Raw genomic sequence first — 20896 nt, 5'->3', positions numbered from 1 at the left:
AAATAATTCATTAATGTAACTGGTGGTAGTTGAAGACAGACCCTCCACATTATTGTAAAGCGCTTTGGGTGTACAACAATACACAATAAAGTGCTATATAAATGCATCATTCCTTCATTCATTCAGTCATTCATGTAACTTGAAATTATTCTTATAGAAAAGGGTAGATTGTGTTGTACTTCTGGTGTATAATCACAGCATAACAGAAGATGTTGTATAGTGAAAACCTTTATCAAGCATAAAGCAGACCTCTGTGAAAAAAAAGAACTAAACAAAACTGCCATGCAAGTCATGCAGATAAGGACCAAAGAGCTTTCCAATAGTTGGCATTAACATGAAACTGATACATACATTTGGTAAAGTACAATATCTAAGAGCTGTAATGGCCTTATGTGGGCACTGTTGGCCTAAAAACGCACTCTCTCAGCTCTCTCTCCACTTGAACAAACAGATTTGTGGGAGAAGCCACAGAGAGGCCTTCGTTCACTTGAAAGAGCTGCAGGATTCAATAGCTAAGAACGTGTAAAGGTGACCCACTCGACCTAACGAAGAGCTGTAAACAACAGAGGCTGGCACAAAGATGCCATTACTCAAAAACAACCATGAGAATTTGCCAAGCAAACAGTGATTTAGTTCAGCGTGGGAAAGGGTTTTGTGGTCGGATGAGACCAAGATAGAGCGTTTACTTCAGATTGAAAGCCTTATGTGTGCTGTGAATCTTGCAGCCCGGTGGCCGCAGGTCAATAACACTGTGAAGTACTGCAGTGCTAACATCATGCTGTTCTTCTTTAGGGACGGGACTTTCTTCTTACAAATGAAAGATGGATGATGCAAAATGTAGTGAGATACTGCAAGAGAGCCTGTTTGATTCTGCTACAGAAATGAAGCTTGCAAAGAAGTTGATCTAAAAATACTGAATAAACACTGTAGTGGCTCAAAAACAAAACAAGTGAACTTCAAGGTGAAAAGAAAGGATCTGGTGAAAATCTGATTTGATAAAGAATCTGTGGCATGTTTTGAAGTGTGCTCTCCCTTACCTAGAAAACCTGGAGCAGAACAGACATACATAGTATACTTAGACCAAAACATTGGTTAAAAAAATAAATAAAATTGCATCGAATTGTACAATTATTAATACACAAACAAATTATACTGAAACCAAGAATTAAATATGCAAGCAGCATATTTCAAATTTTTATTTTTGTTAAGAAAATTATCTTAACATACAATAAAAAAATGAATATTTTCTGGGTACTGGGAATATAAATTGCATGCATCATTTTATTAAAGTAGAAATAAAAGAAAATGCAACCTTATGTGTATGCAATTACATTTTTACTAATATCACAGTTTTACCCATCATGGCAAACATTGTTCTGCTGTTAAAACAGCAATAGGGCTGATCTCAGTCATTTAGATGATGAATATGTTCGGTCCGCATTTTGGGCGTTTTCAAACTTTTGGGGTGTTTACTACCCTATAGCTATGTAACAACTGATCTTGCAGTGAAAGAATATAACAAGCTATATTATTAATGATGAATCCTTAACTAATTCTTAGACATGCTTAATAAAATTAATGGAGCCACATTTTGTCTATAGATAAAATGCTGGACTGTTACCTGGTTGAATCTCATGAAACATGGGTCATATTATATTGCAATGTATTGTAATTTGACATTAAAACGTTCTTCAATTATTAAAAAAGAAGTAAAATTCCTTATATTTGGCTTAATTCTCTTTAAGAAATATAGAATTGTTCAATTTTGAAGACAAAAATGTGATGCTTTCATGAGTTTCACCCAGCCAATCTGGTTAGTAGGGAGTAACTTTGTTGTGCATGTAATAAACATTAAGTGATTAAATGAATGTGTGTCAGTGCTTTGTTGGGGCTTTGCTATTTAGGCTTTGCTTTTCTCAGAGGGCTCCGGTGTCATCGCCTCTCCACCTCTGAAGCGCTGACTGAGTTCAGCAGACATCACAGAGCAGCAGGATTTCTGTAAGAAACAAGGTCATTTTCACTTTCAAAATCTCTCTGTGTACCATAGCCTCGGGTCAATTTAACACACTTCTGTTCAGTATTGTTTTATGTATGTATGTATATATGTATTTATTTATATATTTATTCATTTATTTGTTTATTTATTTCAGTTTTTAATTTAAAAGCTTACCTATGCTGCATTTTGTTTTCAAAGTATATTGTACAAATATAAAAAAAAGTAATATTATGAAATATAATCAAAATGTAAGAATGTTAAGTGATCAGAAACTTAGGAAGAACAGTGTTTTTTTTAAATGCAAATGTTTTGTAACATTAAAAGTGTTTAGTAAATCAGCAAAAGTATCAATTTCTTAATTTTTTTTTTTAAATCTTTGCTGCTTAATATTTATTATTATTATATGGAAACAGTGACACTTTGCTAAAGGAAGTTCAAAAGAACAGAATTGTTGTGTCATTATAAAGGTCTGTCACATTTTGAGATATTTAATCCATCCTTGCTGAATGAAAGTATGAAAGTTTTTTTTTTTTTTTTATCTTACCGACCCAAAACTTATATATGGTTGAGCAACAGTTTCCACAAAATATTAAAGAGCAAAAAAAAAAAAAAAACATTTTAACATTGATGGTAATAATAAATGTTTCTTAAGCAGCAAGGATCATGTGACACTGAAGACTGGAGTAAGGATGCTGAAAATACAGCTTTGATCACAGGAATTAATTACATTTTAAAACATATTAAAGTACAAAGCAGTTACGCGTGTTACACGTTGCACGCACTTACTATCACAATAACAATAAATTATGCATAATTCCGAACCCTAAACCTAACCCTTACCATTTAGTAAGTATGTGTAACTAATTAATATTATTAAATACTTAAATGTATAATTACATTGTAACAAGGACACCTTAAATAAAGTGTTAGCAAATGTAATTATTCCAAACTTTTGACGTGTCACAAATGTAGATGGAAAATGGACCCTACGTGATTATACTGGACCCACCTGCTGACTGTTAGCAGTTTTGCGTGATTTGGCGGCCAGCTCCATCAGAGCCAAGAAAAGCCCCAGTCCCAGACCGAGGGCCAGCAATAAGAAAATTCCCTTCAGACTGGTGGGCTTCAGTGGAGCACTCTTGCCATTTTTGGCAATACAGCTGCTGGCCCACCACTTACTGCGGAAATAATCCAGCTCACCAGACTCGCTCAGATTCAGAATGGCAACACTTAGGTTTTTCACCAAAGGAGAGCCTAAGGACATTAACAAACACATGCATAATGAGACCTTTCAGGAAGCACTGCTAATACTGACTGACTGCAATATATTCATATACCACAGTGTTTACATGGTACATCAGTGGTATTCAGTGTAATAAAAATGGGACATGAAACCATAAATCATCATGGTACTGTGTCTAAAAATGAGAATTACCTAAAGGCGCGGCGATGCTGTACCCCCTCATGCCGATGATTTCTGGAGCACGTGTGAGGTTACAATATCTGGCCACTGCCAGGTCGAGGGACACAGATTCACCGATGAACGCATAGTTGCCTTTCAGAGCCCTGCGGAAACCTTCTTCTGCATTGAGTGAATAGCTCTGGGCATTCTTGATGTGCTCATAGATCCTGTGGTGTGTGGGGTTGTCTGAGTTCTGGCCAAAGAAAATAAAGATAATTATAAAACATAGCTGAGAGCTGCTGAACCAACTGACATTAAATGATTCACAATTCAGATCAGTTTGCACAAAACGTAGACTTTTACACTCTTAAAAATAAAGGTGCTTAAAAGGGTCTTCACAGTGATGCCATAGAAGAACAGTTCAGTCAAAACTTCCTTAAAGAACCATCTCCTTCTCACCTTTTTATAATCTGAAGAATCTATTTTCGCCACGAATAAATTTTGAGAAACAGAAATGCTCTTCAGATGTTAAAGGTTCTTTATGGCATCATGAAGCACCTTTATTTTAAGAGTGCATTGCAAGAGTTGCATTCCTTTTATGTTCATAGATAGAGTATGACTTTTTGGCCAATTCGTGTCAGTCATCAATCAATATTGTTGAATGTAAATTGTGTTAAACACAGATTAAAGAGAAATTAAAAATCTGTCATCATTTACTTCACCATCAAATTGTTCCAAAACCCAGAAGACTTTAGATCAAAGATACAAGTGTCTTTAACGTTCTCTCATCAGACAAGTCAACATGATTAGAGATAAAGATATCATAAAAGTACACATATCAAAGTCTTCTGAAAAGACACATTCATTTTATATTATGAACAGATGCATCTTTTAAGTTGAGCTGCCGCTAACTATATTTAATGTTGTCTATGTATGTGCATTGATCAATGTTTACGTGTAAATAAAACCCTTATTTAAATACCTTCATCATATTAAGTGATCATGTCTCTTTTAAAGTTTAAATGTTGATTACCAAGACTTTAGACAAAAATTTTTTTTCATTTGTGCTCAGAAGACAAACTAAAGTCTTATGAGTTTGAAACTATTCAAGAAAATGGTCACAAAAGGTTGGCTTTGTAGGGAAAAAGTATTTTTTAATTCTTGAAGAAACTACTATATATACAACGTTTTAATAATATTATATATTTTAACGAACTGATTCTGTTTATTATAAATACCGTGTCTTACCTTGAAGAAGTTAAAAGAGGAAGAGTCTTTAATGGTCCCGTACTCGATCAAGTTTTGATTAGCGAGGTCTTCAAAGCTCTTGATCGACTGTTGCTGGTTGTCTGAATGCAGCCATAAACTGAGGTTGGCGAAGTAACATGCGAGCAGCACTAATGAAAACAGCCACCAGATAGAGGTAATGACCCGTCCCGAAAGAGCCTTGGGGTGAGGACCAGCACCTACAGAAAAATGTATAATGAACTTCAAATTTTTAAGAAAATACAAGTCACTGCAGATGTGTTTTTAGGTAATTCAGTAAATCAGGTTCATTGGAAGAACATGCCTGTGCCAACATTTCCGGAAAATCATATTACATTGCTTCTTGCGTGTTTTACGACACTTTCAAAGTAAAATGTTCAGCAAGCGGCGCATGTTTTATGTCAAACATTTAACATGGCAATGTTTTTTTTTTTAACCTTAGTTGCTTTTTTGGTTATCTTGGATGTCATAGCAGTTCAGAAATGAAATGGCACTAAACAGTTAATGCTTTATCATGTTTGAAAATAACATACTGTCTACAATCACTCCTCATCCCAAGTGCAGTGCTATACCAGGTGCGCATCCGAGCAAGTTTACTATGCCTGGAAAGTCATATGCAGCTGATAAGGTAAACATTAAGATGCAATGCAATGTAGAAGTGTTTCGAGGTTTATTTATGATTGTTTTGTTCAAGCAAATGACCTCAAATAAGCCACTGCAATCATACATTTGTGCAAAAGTGAATAAAATATTTGGTCTTTTACTGCATTTCAATTGGAAAATAAAGGGAATTGTATATAGAGGTACATTTTTGGATTTTTTTGCAAATCAATATGAGCCTGTGTTGCTTGTATGCCGCATTGTTATTCATAAACTGGCTCTGAACCATTTAAAATTATACAAGTAATCCAAATCCAAGTAAATCCTGCTGAAAAGAAACCAGTCTGAGCCAAACTGTTTTGCTGTATTTCATTCTGAAGTCTGCGTGGGTGTAAATACTCGTAACCACGATTATCCTACGGTACCTTGAAGAGTCATTGCTCCCATGGTGTACCAAAAACTGTGTGAGAGCGTGAAGGAGTTCTCTTCTTTCTCTGGTTGCTTCCATTCACACGGGCTAATCCTAAAACAATCAAAATAATGGTAAATAAAAATGATCCTACATTTCAGGGTGCCATGGATTTATCATCCCACCCTTACCGTGACACTAAGAAGATGCAGACGGAGGTCAGCAGGTAGGCGACCAGCACACCCATCCACATCTCAGTGGAGAACAGGCTCAGGAGGCTGAAGAACTGAGAGTCATCAGAGACCATGTCTTTCCTTAGGACGAAACTAAGACCCGTCTGCATGAAGGGTTTGGTCATGTCCACAGCTGTCTCACGTTTAGCTGTAAGAGTCAGAGGCGCCACAGCGATGTCTGCTTCCTGTAGAAAACAGCAGCACATAACACAGATATGGTTTCTTTGGATACTTTTACATATAATACAGTACATGCAGGCAGGATTTATTAGAAGCAGATGGTTGGATGTGAAAGGCATTGCTTTGCATTTTCATGTGTTCAAGACCAACACAGAAGTAAACGAATAAAAATCATGATTATATTCAAATCGTTGTGAAAGAAACCATAAATGTATGAATGGTTCCAAATTACAACTACTTAACTCCAAAGACGAAAGCGACTCACCCCTCTGACTACTTCTCCAATCATGCCGTTCCAGTTGCCGCTGTCATCTGTTTTCCCATACCGGCCGTCCTTCACCAGCTTAACATCATATTTAAAATCTAATTTCTTTGCGATAGCTGACAGCAGGTCAATGCAGAAGCCCTCCAGTTCAGAGCCTTTGGACATTGCATATGGTTCCTCCTGCATGGGATTGTGAGTAATAACAACCGAAAACATGATTTAGTTACATTATTATTACAGACGTAAATGAGCATCCCCGATGAAACTAACTTAACTTACCTTGATGGTTGTAACTTTTAATACATTTGGTCCTAAAATATAAAACAACATTTCATTAGCTAGATACAAATCCGTGAGAATCCTCCAATAATTCTTCATCACTACAGAGATCAGACTGAACAAACAGTTGCTGGTCCCCATTGACTTCTGTAGTTTGGACAAAAATACAATGGAAGCCAATGGGAAGAAAAACTCTTAGGTTACCTAAATTCATCCAAGTCTTGAATAACTAGAGGCAAAGTGAATCATGACGGGATTGTCTGTCCCTTTAATGCTTAGGGTTAAGAATTTGTTCAAAACAGTGAGTGGTAGTTTTTTTTATGACACAATATGATTTTCTTCTTGCCTCTAATTGGCTTTTAGATGTTAGTTAGAGCTAATCCAATTTTCAAATCAGTGAGTAGAAACAGAACCAGGGAAAAAACACTGCTTGTCTCAATCTGACAAGGTCAGAGCACTTGGACGGCATTCCTGGCTGCTAATGAAGCATTCTGTCACGCTGGGATGTACTTTGCACTCTTCTTCAAACAACCACTAATATTCCCAAATTTAGCGGATGCAGACAATGTCCCACTTGTGCTACAGCGCAATGGTGAAACGGTCGCCTCATGGCCACTAATCTTGCTTTGACAAAATGAGACATAAAAGGAGATCGCTGGAAATAAACAAAAGCTGGCTTTTGAGAGTGCACTGCCTCCTGCAGTGGAACGGATGCGGTGAGAGTTTGAGAACGTTCCAGTGACTCTCTAAAGAAAGCGCTTACAAAATGATGGGAAAGTGCCCCACTCGTCTGGCTGCAGCATCTGAGTCCACTTGAAAGATGCTCTCTTTATTGTTGTGATCCTGTTTTTAATGCAGACCAGTTCACATTAGCCAGCAGACATTCTGAGAGATGCATGAATGTCAGTCTATAATCATGAATCAGTGTTGTTGCTTGAAGCCTAAAATATAACATCCACTGTTAAGGGTTTTTCATTAAGGGTTTCATTAATTTGTAAATTAATTTATCCAATTCCTTTAATATTAATACTACTGTGTACAAATATGTAAGATGTTTGAGAGTATACTCAATTGTGGCACTCTTTTTGCACAGCAATTTTAAGTTGGATCCTCGGTCTTTAAACATATATATTTTTTTTTATTAAGAGCCACACTGATTTGTAGCTTTTACAGAAGATATTGTCTTTACAAAAAAAAAAAAACAAAAAAAAAAAAAACAATACATTTTTAAGAAATAATAATACTAATTATTATTAAAAAGGCATTTTTGGTGATCTTATGTGCAAAATGCAAAGTGCAAAATGCAAAAAAAGTCAAAATTTGTAAATTCAGTTATTTGCTCAACCTTACATCATTCCCAACCCACATGATATTTCAGGACTGGCACATGCTCTTTTCCAAGCTATTACAATAAACTGGGACTGTAGAACCAAAAAGATGTAAAGACACTGTAAAAGAATCATAAAAGTAGTAAAAACTGCATTTAAAAAGATTGTCACACATAAGAGTTTGTATCTATTCTAGTTTTGTAGGTAATGTTAGAGTTAAAGTTGAGCAGTGTTGAATAAGCCCGGCCAGCTTCTGGTGAGAATGTGTTGTTGTTGTCTGAGTTTCATCCGTGCGACACCCAGCAGGCCTCCATCAGTGTCACAGCATATCACTGACACTCTCATCCTCCCTTTCAAACCATGAAAAATGTACATGCCATCAAAACTGAAGTCATGTCATGGGCTGCCCCGGATTAGTGACTGCTTGGTTAGCGGTGGCTAATTGATTAATCACACTCATTGAAGTGAATAGCAGCAGTGTTCTCCGGTCTGAATGCCGACTGCTCCAGGCCTGGCGGGACGTCATGAGACAGTGCCAGCGCAGTGCAGTGCCTCAGACTCAAACATGCCGTGTCAGACACATATTGGCTTTATCTACGTGGACCGTCTGGTTATAGGCGCTTTTAAACCCTATTTACCTCAGACTCCTGAAATCCTTGCTGTAATGACAACATCATCACACAGCACTGATGAAATGATTTCAGTTGTCCTGATGATGAATAGCTCGTGGTGTTCATGAACTCATCAAGGGTTAAAAAATGGGAAATCCTTGAAAAATCTAAGAAACACCTCAAAATTTACATAAAAGGTCAATAAATCCTGATGGGCCCTATTTTAACGATCAAAGTGCAAGGTCTCATGCTCATGGCACAGGTGCACTTAGGGGAGCCTGTCCTCCAACAAAAAACGACCATATAGGTCGTTTGTGCAAGCCTTTTTTTAATACGACCTATATTGACGTTTTAAAGTTAAGCACCCTCTAGCGGGCGTAAAAATAATGACAGTATCGCGTTGCGTCTGTCGTCATGAAATGACGTATAACGTCATTACCAATCAAAACGCACGTTTATCTAAATGCAATGTGTGGGCATTTTACACCGATCTCACAGTAATTCTTACATATTTTACTAGGTGGCTTATTCGTTTGAATGACCACACCTAACCCCACCCTTAAACCTAACCCTCACAGAAATCATGCTAAAATATGATTTATTGAGCATATACATTTTTGTGCACGTCCGTTCCCTGGGATCGAACCCATGATAGCATGATTACATATCAAGGTATAATGCAATAATCTACCAACTGAGCTAAACGAAACGCAAACCAGAGAGCAAATAAAAGAGTACCAAACATTAATATGAAAACGACCTTTTGCCGATAGGGGCGCAATTGTAGTATATGCTCTGATGTGTTGTATTTCAGGGATTTGGACAAATGACCTATACAAGCGTATTGGTTGGAGGACAGGTTAATGGGTTGTGCATATTCTCTTATTGAGTAATGGGTGTGTTTTGGGTATAATGTGCCCAGAGAGTCATAACGTACATCGAAGTCTCATTTACCCATTTCGCTCGCGCCATGGCAGATTTGCTAGACGGCAGAATTTGCAAGTGCAAAGACTTGAACGCGTCTCCAGAGAGGAAACGGAGGTCCTCATGCACGAGCAGATAGGTAGCCTAATTCTGAAACATGCAATGACTATCCATTATGACATGTAGGCATTTTTATATTTATGTAGTCTACACGATTGTAATCTTTAAAAAAAAAATTATATTTGGCATTTTTGTTTGCTGCTGCACATCCCCCCCCCAAAAAAACACGGAAAAACAAAAAACACTTGCTTTCACGTCTGGCGATGTATGATAGCTGTATGATAAATGTAAGTACATAGTAGTTAAGACCACCTATATGCGAGTGAAATGGCTTCTCGAAGAAAAAGATATCAGGCAAAACTAAATTTAGTTGATTATATTGATGTAAGGCGGGACTTGAATGTGTCCAGTTGGTTGGATAGTAGAAAGTTTATAATATATGCAACTTTGCATAGGAATAGTAAGATAGTAAGGTTTTGACAGTCTAGCAAGCTGCTACAAGTAGCATTGTAGGCGTCTGATTTTTAGTCAGTGGCTAAAATGAAACTTTTATGTTTAGATAAACATATATGTTTTACATTTGTGTTGGTAGCAGGAGAATGCAAATGTTGTGAATTTGAAAATGATGATGATAATCAACACAACACGTAAATCATGTTTTCAAAGTCAAATAGTAAAAAATTTATTGGCGCAAGTTTTTTCATGTTTATGTTTTGCAAGGAGATCTAAACAGTAGTGCTCCCATTCATGTCAATGAATTACACGATTTACAATCCTTGTTTTTTTCTAATTTCAACAGCACAACTTTCTGAGCTGATTATCTTAAGTGACTTATCCCAGATGAAAAAAAAAGTTATGAAACCAAAACATCTACTAATGAAATGTTTCTAGTGGATTTCCTATAGGTATTTTTCTCTTTATTCATGAGTAAAATCAAGTCTAAATGTAAATGTAAAAGTAAATATAAACATAATTACTTCAAAATATAGGGTTAATCTTCTAATGAGGCGATAAAAACCATAACCCTGTTCGTGGCTAGAAGAGATGCAGCAAAAACCGGAAGCTAATAATAAATTCAATTTTCTACCTATTAGATTGTGTTTTATTAATGTCTACACCATAAACCTAGTAATTCTAGTTGAACAGTCTACGATAAATGATGCTATATTGATGTGAGCATACCCAGTAGTTTTGCTGTCTAACTCTCAGTCTTGACCCAGAGCTTGATCTTAAAACACAGCTGAACGTTCACCTACAGCTTGTCTTACTATGTTTGATATTACAGTATGATGTTACCTGCAGCGCAGAGCCCAGCCAGCAGTGCTGATGAGACCAAGACGAGTCCTAATGGAGTCATGTTTACTGCCAATAACCTGCACTGGAAATATACACATGGTGTTATTAAAACATCATTCATTCATGAATTCAAAATTCAAATAAATGCATTTTACTTTTCAGCTGATCTCTTTAAAGATCTGACATTGTACACTTTTAAGAATTTTAAATATTACATTAGTACAGCACAGACAAAACCAAGATCAAAATGCTTAAACAAAACAGTAAATGGGCAAAAACAAGCTTACCTTAAACTGTAGTAAACCCCTTATTATTGCTCAACGCATAAGGCAGCACACTATATAAAGCTTACAGACACACCCAAGAGACTAACAACAGCCAATAAGAGAACAGGGGATGGTCTTGAGTGGGGGGAAAGGGGTGTGTCTGACCACAACAAATCCACAAGGATTTATGGGAGATTGAAACTTGGGCAAAGAATAAGAAGCATGTGATCCTGCAAACAAGGGATCTGAGAGCCTTGCAGTACACAGGGCGTGCAGAAATGATTCTCTACAGATGCTCACAGAACATTCAGTGGAGAGCTGGATTTTATTGTTAGACTTCTTTTGCCTTTTTAAAATGGTCGAATCCTAATTTATGACCCCATAGAATTGACCTGGCTTGAACATAAGGGGTTTCAACCTCTGCATCATGGCAAGCCAAAGCCGCGACTTGAGAAGTGAAGTGAAACTGACCCACTGTGATAAACACACGCTCTGCCGCTCGAATCCTAATGAAGTGAACTTTTGTTAGAACGACAACAGCCTGCAATCTCTGTCACTCAAAGAGTCATGTAAATCCCAAGGCGTTTTTTTTTTTAGCCTCACAGAAGGCTTCGACTATGGTCTGTCTCACCAGCCATCGTAGTCTTGGTAACCATGGCCCCTCGGCATGCCCGAGCTTTTATCCAACACGTCCGTCATAAGAGACGATGAATAGGTCATGGTGTTTTTGAACTCATTAAGGGTTAAAAAAGGGGGCCATCCTCAAAACATCTTGGGTCTTGACGATAACAGTTTTCAGTAGAAGCTGGCACTGTGAAAATGAAAGAAAAAAACCGAACAGAAGATCTTTTGGTCTGAGAGGTAATTGGACATCAAGTGTGGGGCGAGGCTTTATTCTGGGACATTTTTTCTCAGCAGGAGTTCTGTGTGCAGGGCTAAGGGGCTGGAAAGGGTGAAGCCATTCTTCTCAGAATTTTTAATTTGCATTTTCTTTGTCTAGATGTCAGCTTTAAAGACACAATTTGCAATTGCACAAGACATGATGGGCTTTGTTTCCCCCACGATCCAAAGACATGCGGGACAGGTAAAATGGTGATCCTGAATTGCTCTGATCAGGCTTGAGGTTTCTTTTTTTGTTTTGATGCATGCTGCGGCACAATGTTGTGCATAGTTGTGTCCAGTGTTTCGAAATTTTCCATGCACGTTAAATGGCTATAAATATTTATATCAAGAGCATGTTTACAGATGAGAACAAAACAGCACTGGATGAAGTGGATTAGAGCCCTGCACGGGCCTCAGATATAGACCCTAGCACAAAACACCTTCCCCTTACAAATTAATTGTTGTAGGATAACTCGATCTCATGAAAGTGCGTATAACATGATTTTCTGCTTCTATTTGGCGTAATATCTCTATGCAGAAATTAACTTTGGCATGCAAACGATTGATAAATTGTTGGCATGGTTCGGGGCTAAATCGGTGTTAGTCTGAGTGCTCATGGTACTCACAGTGCAGGCGCCACGGACTCGGACGGTTGTCGTGATAATAAACACCGAAACAGCAACCGTTCATATGTCAGCGCTCAATACGCAACTCTTATATGAAAAGCTTTTTAGGGGGCCCCCTGGCTTTAGGGGGCCCAAAGCAGTCGCCTTCCTTCGCCTAATGAGTAAGTCCACCCCTGCTGAGATACAGTCCTTGTGACAGTTTCTCTGCATGACAAGGGAAATGCATGGATCTGGGAGACATACAATATAGGCATATATTCTCTGCAGACGCTCAAAGAAAGGTCAGTGAATAGCTGGCCTAAATCTGTTTTATAGCCCAACAGAATGGACCCTGATGTGGTACATTTCAGTTTCAACCTCTGCAGCGTGTCTTACTTTTGTGCTGTATGAAAGGTTAGTCTCATGAGCTTAGTGTATCCATTTCCATTTTATACAGCTAAAATGAGTCAATTTAGTCACACCTTATTTTAATACCATTAACTATGACTTTTGCATCAATAAACTCTTAATTTGCTGCTTATTAATAGTTAGTGAGGTGGTTGTTAAATTTAGGTATTGGGTAGGATTAGGGATGTAGAATATGATTGTGCAGAATATGTGCTTTATAAATACTAATAAACAGCCAAAATGTTAATAATTGGCTTGCTAATAGTTAAAAATGTATTTTGAGAATTGGTCCTTATGCTAGTCTTCCCATCAAAGCAAATACAGAAATATACACTCAAACAGACTATTAACGATTTTATTTATAGCATATCACTACATAATGCTTATTTATACTTTTGAATATGGTCTTGCATCTCTTTGCATGCTAATATTTCTCATGTTTCCCTTGCATTATTGAAGCTTTTTCTCCTGTTTGCCGTCCATAACAATGTCGTACCATGCAAACATGTTCATTCTACTTCTTTCTTATTATTTATCAGAGTAAAACTCTGACTAAAAGCCAGCAGTTTCCCAGAGTCCTCTTCTCAGTGTCGCAGCTGAAGCTGGTGTTTGGTGAGTCTTGCGAAACTAGAGACTGATAACTTCCTGTCTTGTTGTTTTGAGTCTGGACTGGCAGCTGGCCATAGCCTTCATATCTCAAAAGAGGCTGATTAATGTTTGTAGAGTTTATGTTTATGTTTTATGCTTTTGTAGTTCAGTAATTATTTATAAGCATCTGCAAAGGAAACTGCACCATGAATATAATTCTAAAGCATTTATTAATCTTAGTTAATGTTAATTTCAGTATTAAATAATACATTATTAAGATGTATAGACATACAATGATATTTATATCTGTTAATATCATTTAATGGACTTTAATGGAGCTATAACATGAACCAACAATGAAGAGCTACATTTTTATTAACTAATGATAGCAAGGATTAAAGCTGCAGTTGGTAACTTTTGACGCTCTAGCGGTTAATAATCAAAACTGCTTGCGTCTTGCGGAAGAACATCGTAGCCGGAACTACTTCTCTCTGTTTATGTCTATGAAGAATCACAAAGGTACTGGGTTACTCCGCCGCGGTACTCCCGAAGCAATCTAAAATAGTCTGAATATAAACACTTACTATAGGTGCACCCTAGTGATTCAGGACACGATTTGGAAAATGGATTCATGGTGTACTCGCTTATTATATACATTTTTCTAAATTTTGAACACAAACAAAGTTACGGACCGCAGCTCTGATTGGTTGTTTCTTAACAGGAGCGGTCAGCGTAACTGCAAATGGCAATAGGACACTGGGAGGAGCCAGAGGAGCTTGATTTTTTCACAGATTATCTGTCTCATATTCTACTGTCAGGACATAATGACAGGTTTAACAAAAATGTAAAACATATATTTTTTTTTACAAAAGTTACCTACTGCAGCTTTAATGAATACAAATTAATTGGTCATAGTTAATTAATGCATTAACTAAACTAATGAGACCCTATTGTCTTGAAACATCACATATTTTCATTTATTTAAATGTACAATACTGATCTTATAAAGACCATATAATTTGTATCAGTGAACATAATTATTAAATCTTTCCTGTGATTGAAAGATTGAATGTTTTATGGCAATACAACAGTTTCGTAATGAAAAATTTTAATACTATGCTAAAATACAGAATGCATTTTAAGCCTTTTCCCTTTCTTAACCTAGTTTCTCTAGGTTTTCTAATCGGGAAAGTTCTGCGAATTGGGACTCGAACTCGGGATGCCGGAGAGTGATGGTGCTTCATGTTGGCCTGGTCCCACAAAGTTTTTTGAAGATCCACTTAGACATGACACTAACAGTTTTTTGACATTAACTTAACTCAAATGCTCGGGTAGCTTTACTAGGCTATTTTTATATATTTACTATTTGCATTGTCATTACATTAAAGTTTCAGCAAGAAATATGTTTTTCCCCGGACCACAAAACCAGTCATAATGGTAAATTGTGATCAGACATCTGAAAGCTGAATAATTAAGCTCTCCTTTAATGTATGGTTTGTTAGGATAATAGGACAATATTTGGCTGAGATACAACTATTTAAAATCTGGAATCTGAGGGTGCAAAAAATATTCTAGATATTGAGAAAAATAACCTTTAAAGTTGTCCAAATGAAGTTCTTAGCAATGCATATTACTAATGAAAAATTACGTTTTGATATATTTATGGTAGGAAATTTACAAAATATCCTCATGTAACATTATCTTTACTTAATATCCTAATGATTTTTACCATAAAATAAAAATCAATAATTTTGATCCATACAATGCATTGTTGGCTATTTCTATAAATATACCACAGCAACTTAAGACTGGTTTTCCAGGGTCACACATATATGAGCTCTTTCAGGTTAGGTTAGGTTAGGACTTTTGTTAAAATGCCTATAACACAATGCAATTTTTTTTTATGATGGTTTAAAGGTTAATTATTAACCAGTCGGTTAAATCAAATTGGTTAGACCAATCTCAAATCTCCCTTTTCTGTCCACTAGAAAAGGATACTAGAAAAGGTGGTATCCTTACAATTACAGTATATTCCTTCTTAGAGAAAAATTGTATATGTGAGGATTTCCAGTCAGGATTTAGACCGTATCATAGTACTGAGACTGCTCTCCTTGGAGTGAATGATCTGCTCTTATCATCTGATCGTGGGTATATCTTTCTATTAGTTTTATTGCATCTTAGTGCTACGTTTGACACAATTGACCACAATATTCTTTTGGATAGACTTGAACACTTTGTTGGCATTAATGGAAGTGCATAAGCATGGTTTAAATCGTACTTATATGACCACCATCAGTTCGTAGCAGTGAATGAAGATGTATCATATCGATCACAAGTGCAGTATGGTGTACCTCAAGGCTCAGTACTAGGGCCGCTACTCTTCACGCTTTATATGTTTCATCAGGAAACATGGTGTTAGTTTTCACTGTTATGCTGATGATACTCTGCTCTATATTTCTATATTCAGCTCTATATTTCTTCCGACCCGGTGAAACACACCAATTTGAAAAACTAATGGAAAGCAAAGTCGATATTCCCTCTATCTGGCGCCGATACAGGATGGCTGCCTCCGTGACGGGCTCTGCATATGTTTTTGTGTTTTTGTTAGTTTGTCCTGTCTTTAGTTATATTCCTGCCATCAGTTTCACCAGGGATGAACTGCTGAACATTCGGCAGAACGCACCACAAGATGTTTTTTCTGGATTTCAATTATTCAGACGTTTTAGTGAACGTTGTTATCGGAGGAGCAGCGGCGCTGATCAAACGCATGAGGACGCGCAGACGGGGGAAGCGAGCGGGAGCGCTCGTCAGACTCAGGAAGCGCGGATTTCGAACGCCGTTGCCTAGCATCCATCTGGCAAATCTCCGCTCTCTACCCAACAAAACGGACGAACTCCTTCTGCTCTCTCGGACAAATAAGGATTTTGCACACTCTGCTGCTTTGTGTTTCACGGAAACCTGGCTGAATGACACCATACCGGACAGCGCGCTCCATCTGCCGGACTTTCAGCTGTTTAGAGCAGACCGCAACGCAGAATCAACGGGGAAATCGCGTGGTGGCGGGACATGCTTTTACATCAATGAACGGTTGTGTACAGATATATCTGTGTTAAAGAAGACGTGCTGTTCAAATCTCGAAACACTCTTCATTAACTGCAAGCCGTTCTATTCGCCGCGGGAGTTTCACTCGTTCATTCTGGTTAGTGTTTACATCCTTTCGCAAGCGCATGTAAGCTCAGCTTTACAGAAACTTGCTGATCAGATCACAGAGACAGAACAACAACATCCGGACTCTGTTTTAATCATTCTCGGGGACTTTAATAAAGCCAATCTGTCCCGTGAACTGCCAAAATACAGACAGCATGTTACATGTCCCACAAGAGACAGTAATATATTGGATCACTGTTACACCACAATAAAGGATGCACATCACTCTGTTCCACGAGCAGCTTTGGGACGTTCTGATCACCTTCTGGTTCATCTTATACCATCCTACAGGCAGAACCTAAAATCAGCTAAACCTGTATCAAGGACTGTAAAAGGATGGACTAATGAAGCAGAGCAGGATTTACAATCTTGTTTTGACCTCACTGATTGGAGTGTTTTTGAAGCTGCTGCCACCGATCTGGATGAACTCACAGAGACCGTAACATCATATATCAGTTTCTGTGAGGATATGTGTATTCCCTCAAAGACTCAACTTATTTACAATAATGACAAACCGTGGTTCACTGCAAAACTCAGACAGCTCCGTCAGGCCAAAGAAGATGCTTACGTGTCGACAATGTCTTGTATAAACAGGCTAAATACACACTGGAAAAAGAGATCAAAGTGGCAAAGAGGAATTATTCTGAAAAAATAAGGACTCAGTTCACTTCCAACGACTCCGCATCAGTGTGGAAAAGTCTAAAGAAGATCACCAATTACAAGACACCACCCCCCAGCACTGTAGAGAATCAACGACTGGCAGACGATCTGAACGAGTTTTACTGCAGGTTTGAAAGAACACCCATCACCTACCCTGAACGCCTTCCCATACAACCATTCACACCATTCACAACTCCTGCAACAAGCCCTGAATGCCTCTCCAAACAACCGGTCACACCACTCACAACTTTTGGAACCCGCCCTGAACACCTCTACAATCAAGCGCTCTCACCATTCACACCTCCTGCATCCCCCCTCTCCCCCACACCTGCAATTCAGATCAGCGAGGATGCGGCGCGCCAGGTCTTCCGGAAGCAGAAAAGGAAAAAAGCACCAGGCCCAGATTGTGTTATATGTCTGAAATCCTGTGCTGACCAGCTGGCCCATATCTTCACACAGATCTTCAACAGATCGCTGGAGCTGTGTGAAGTCCCTTCATGCTTCAAATGCTCCACCATCATCCCCATCCCTAAGAAACCCAAAATTACAGGACTAAATGACTACAGGCCTGTGCTCTAACGTCTGTAGTCATTAAGTCATTTGAAAAACTGGTGCTGGCCCACCTGAAGGACATCACTGGGCCCTTGCTGGATCCTCTTCAGTTTGCCTACAGAGCAAACAGGTCTGTGGACGATGCAGTAAACATTGGACTGCATTATGTTCTGCAACACCTAGACAGACCGGGGACTTATGTGAGGATCCTGTTTGTGGACTTCAGCTCGGCCTTCAACACAATCATCCCAAACCTCCTCCTGCCCAAACTAAATCAGCTCTCCGTGCCCACCTCCATCTGCCAGTGGATCAACAACAGCTTCCTGACAGACAGGCAGCAGCTAGTGAGGTTGGGAAAATACACATTCAGCACCCGTACAATCAGCACCGGAGCTCCCCAGGGCTGTGTTCTCTCCCCACTGCTCTTCTCCCTATACACTAATGATTGCACATCTAAGGACCCCTCTGTCAAGCTCCTGAAGTTTGCAGACGACACCACACTCATCGGCCTCATCCAGGACAGTGACGAGTCTGCTTACAGACAGGAGGTAAAAGAGCTGGCTGTCTGGTGCACTCTCAACAACCTGGAGCTGAACACGCTCAAAACAGTGGAGATGATCGTGGACTTCAGGAGAAACCCCCCTGCACTCCCCCCACTCACCATCATGAACAGCACTGTGACTGCAGTGGAGTCATTCAGGTTCCTGGGCACCACTATCTCTCAGGACCTGAAGTGGGACATTCACATTGACTCCATCGTAAAAAAGACCCAGCAGAGGTTGTACTTCCTTGGCCAGCTGAGGAAGTTTAACCTGCCACAGGAGCTGCTAACCTGAAACAGTTCTACTCCACCATCATTGAATCCATCCTCTGCACTTCAGTAACTGTCTGGTTCAGCTCAGCTTCTAAATCTGACCTCAGAAGACTACAGAGGGTAGTCCGGACTGCTGAGCGAATCATCGGTACAACCCTCCCTTCTATTCAAGAACTGTACTTATCCAGAGTGAGAAAAAGGGCTGTCAAAATCACTCTGGACCCCTCACATCCAGCACACTCCCTCTTTGAACTGTGTCCATCTGGTCGACGCTACAGAGCACTGAGCACTAGAACGACCAGACACAGGACCAGTTTCTTCCCTCAGGCAATCCATCTTATGAACAGCTGATAATAACGGCGAACACACTACACTTTATATTTTTATACACATACACTTTATTTATCTAACATACATACTTAGTATACACTTAAATTTTGCACATAATTTACATATACATACATAACTGCATTTTTGTAATATACCTGCCTACAATTGTCATTTGTATATTGTCATTCACTATCTACTTATTTGTATTTTTTATTCTTTTATTATGTGTTTTATGTTCTGTCTCTGTCATTCTGTTGTACTGCGGAACTTCTGTCACGAAAACAAATTCCTCGTATGTGTAAACATACCTGGCAATAAAGCTCATTCTGATTCTGATTCTGAAAACTGGATGACGAGTAATTTCTTAAGGCTAAATTCTGAAAAAAACAGAGGTGTTAATTATAGGACCTCTGCTTGTAATAACCTAGAACACTGTCTGAGACTTGATGGTTGCTCTGTCAATTCTTCGTCATCAGTTAGGAACCTAGGTGTGCTATTTGATCGCAATCTTTCCTTAGAAAGCAACATTTCTAGCATTTGTAAAACTGCATTTTTCAATCTCAAAAATATATCTAAATTACGGCCTATGCTCTCAATGTCAAATTCAGAAATGTTAATCCATGCATTTATGACCTCAAGGTTAGATTATTGTAATGCTTTATTGGGTGGTTGTCCTGCACGCTTAAGTAAACAAACTACAGCTAGTCCAAAATGCAGCAGCAAGAGTTCTTACTATAGAGATTTTAAAATATTGCTTATTAATTATAAAGCCCTGAATGGTTTAACACCTCAGTATTTGAATGAGCCCATTTTACATTATAATCCTCCATGTCCGCTACGTTCTAAAAACTCAAGTTGATAATACCTAAAATATCAAAATCAACTGCGGGCGGCAGATCCTTTTCCTATTTGGCGCCTAAACTCTGGAATAACCTACCTAACATTGTTCGGGAGGCAGACACACTCTTGCAGTTTAAATCTAGATTAAAGACCCATCTATTTAACCTGGCATACACATAACATACTAATATGCTTTTAATATCCAAATCCGTTAAAGGATTTTTAGGCTGCATTAATTAGGTAAACCGGAACCGGAAACACTTCACATAACACCCGATGTTCATTCTACATCATTAGAAGAATGGCAGGGTCACCGTAGCCACCAGATCCAGTCTGTTTCCAGATCAGAGGGTCACTGCAATCACCCTGATCCAGTATGTATCCAGACCAGATGGTGGATCAGCACCTAGAAAGGACCTCTACAGCCCAGAAAGACCGATATTGGCCGATATTGTTGACTTGATTGCAAATAAATGCACAGAAATTATTTAAATGAACAGAGATGACATCACTGAATTCAATGATGAACTGCCTTTAACTATCATTTTGCATTATTGACACACTGTTTTCCTAATGAATGTTGTTCAGGTGCTTTGACGCAATGTATTTTGTTTAAAGCGCTATATAAATAAAGGTGACTTGACTAAAGCAGGGTTCCTCAAATCTTGCCCTGGAGGGCCAATCTGCTGCAGAGTTTAGCTCTAAACATTATCAAACTCACCTACCTGTGATTTTCTAATGATCCCAAAGACATTGATTAGCATGCTCAGGTGTGTTTGATTAGGGTTAGATCTAAACTATGCAGGAAAGTGTATTTCTTGGGCCAGATTTGAATATCTCTGGTTTAAAGCATCAAGAATGCTGTAAAGAAAATTCTAATATAATTAGGATTAGA

At 38.4% G+C, this 20896-nt stretch overlaps 1 protein-coding gene across 1 annotated transcript; it reads right to left on the bottom strand.

Annotated features, from left to right (window-relative positions):
• Positions 1-1165: 1165 nt before the first annotated feature.
• Positions 1166-11170, bottom strand: LOC127963338 (probable glutamate receptor). The gene is made up of 10 exons (XM_052563184.1): positions 11137-11170; positions 10850-10931; positions 6631-6662; positions 6352-6531; positions 5865-6091; positions 5690-5787; positions 4647-4864; positions 3432-3651; positions 3006-3250; positions 1166-1996 (listed from the first exon to the last, which is right to left on the bottom strand). Exons 2-10 carry the CDS (start codon positions 10908-10910, stop codon positions 1901-1903), a joined length of 1377 nt encoding a protein of 458 aa, XP_052419144.1. The 5' UTR covers positions 10911-10931; positions 11137-11170; the 3' UTR covers positions 1166-1900.
• Positions 11171-20896: the final 9726 nt, after the last annotated feature.

Source organism: Carassius gibelio, chromosome B8 (assembly GCF_023724105.1).
Source record: "Carassius gibelio isolate Cgi1373 ecotype wild population from Czech Republic chromosome B8, carGib1.2-hapl.c, whole genome shotgun sequence".
NCBI lineage: Eukaryota > Metazoa > Chordata > Actinopteri > Cypriniformes > Cyprinidae > Carassius > Carassius gibelio.
This window is presented reverse-complemented; position numbering and strand designations above follow the sequence as displayed.

Coding starts and splice junctions, on each gene's coding strand:
- LOC127963338 (XM_052563184.1), bottom strand. CDS start 10,910: ATGACTCCATTAGGACTCGTCTTGGTCTCATCAGCACTGCTGGCTGGG. Junction 6,532..6,630: donor TAAAAGTTACAACCATCAAG/GTAAGTTAAGTT, acceptor AATCCCATGCAG/GAGGAACCATATGCAATGTC. Junction 4,865..5,689: donor GGGAGCAATGACTCTTCAAG/GTACCGTAGGAT, acceptor ATTTTTCTGTAG/GTGCTGGTCCTCACCCCAAG.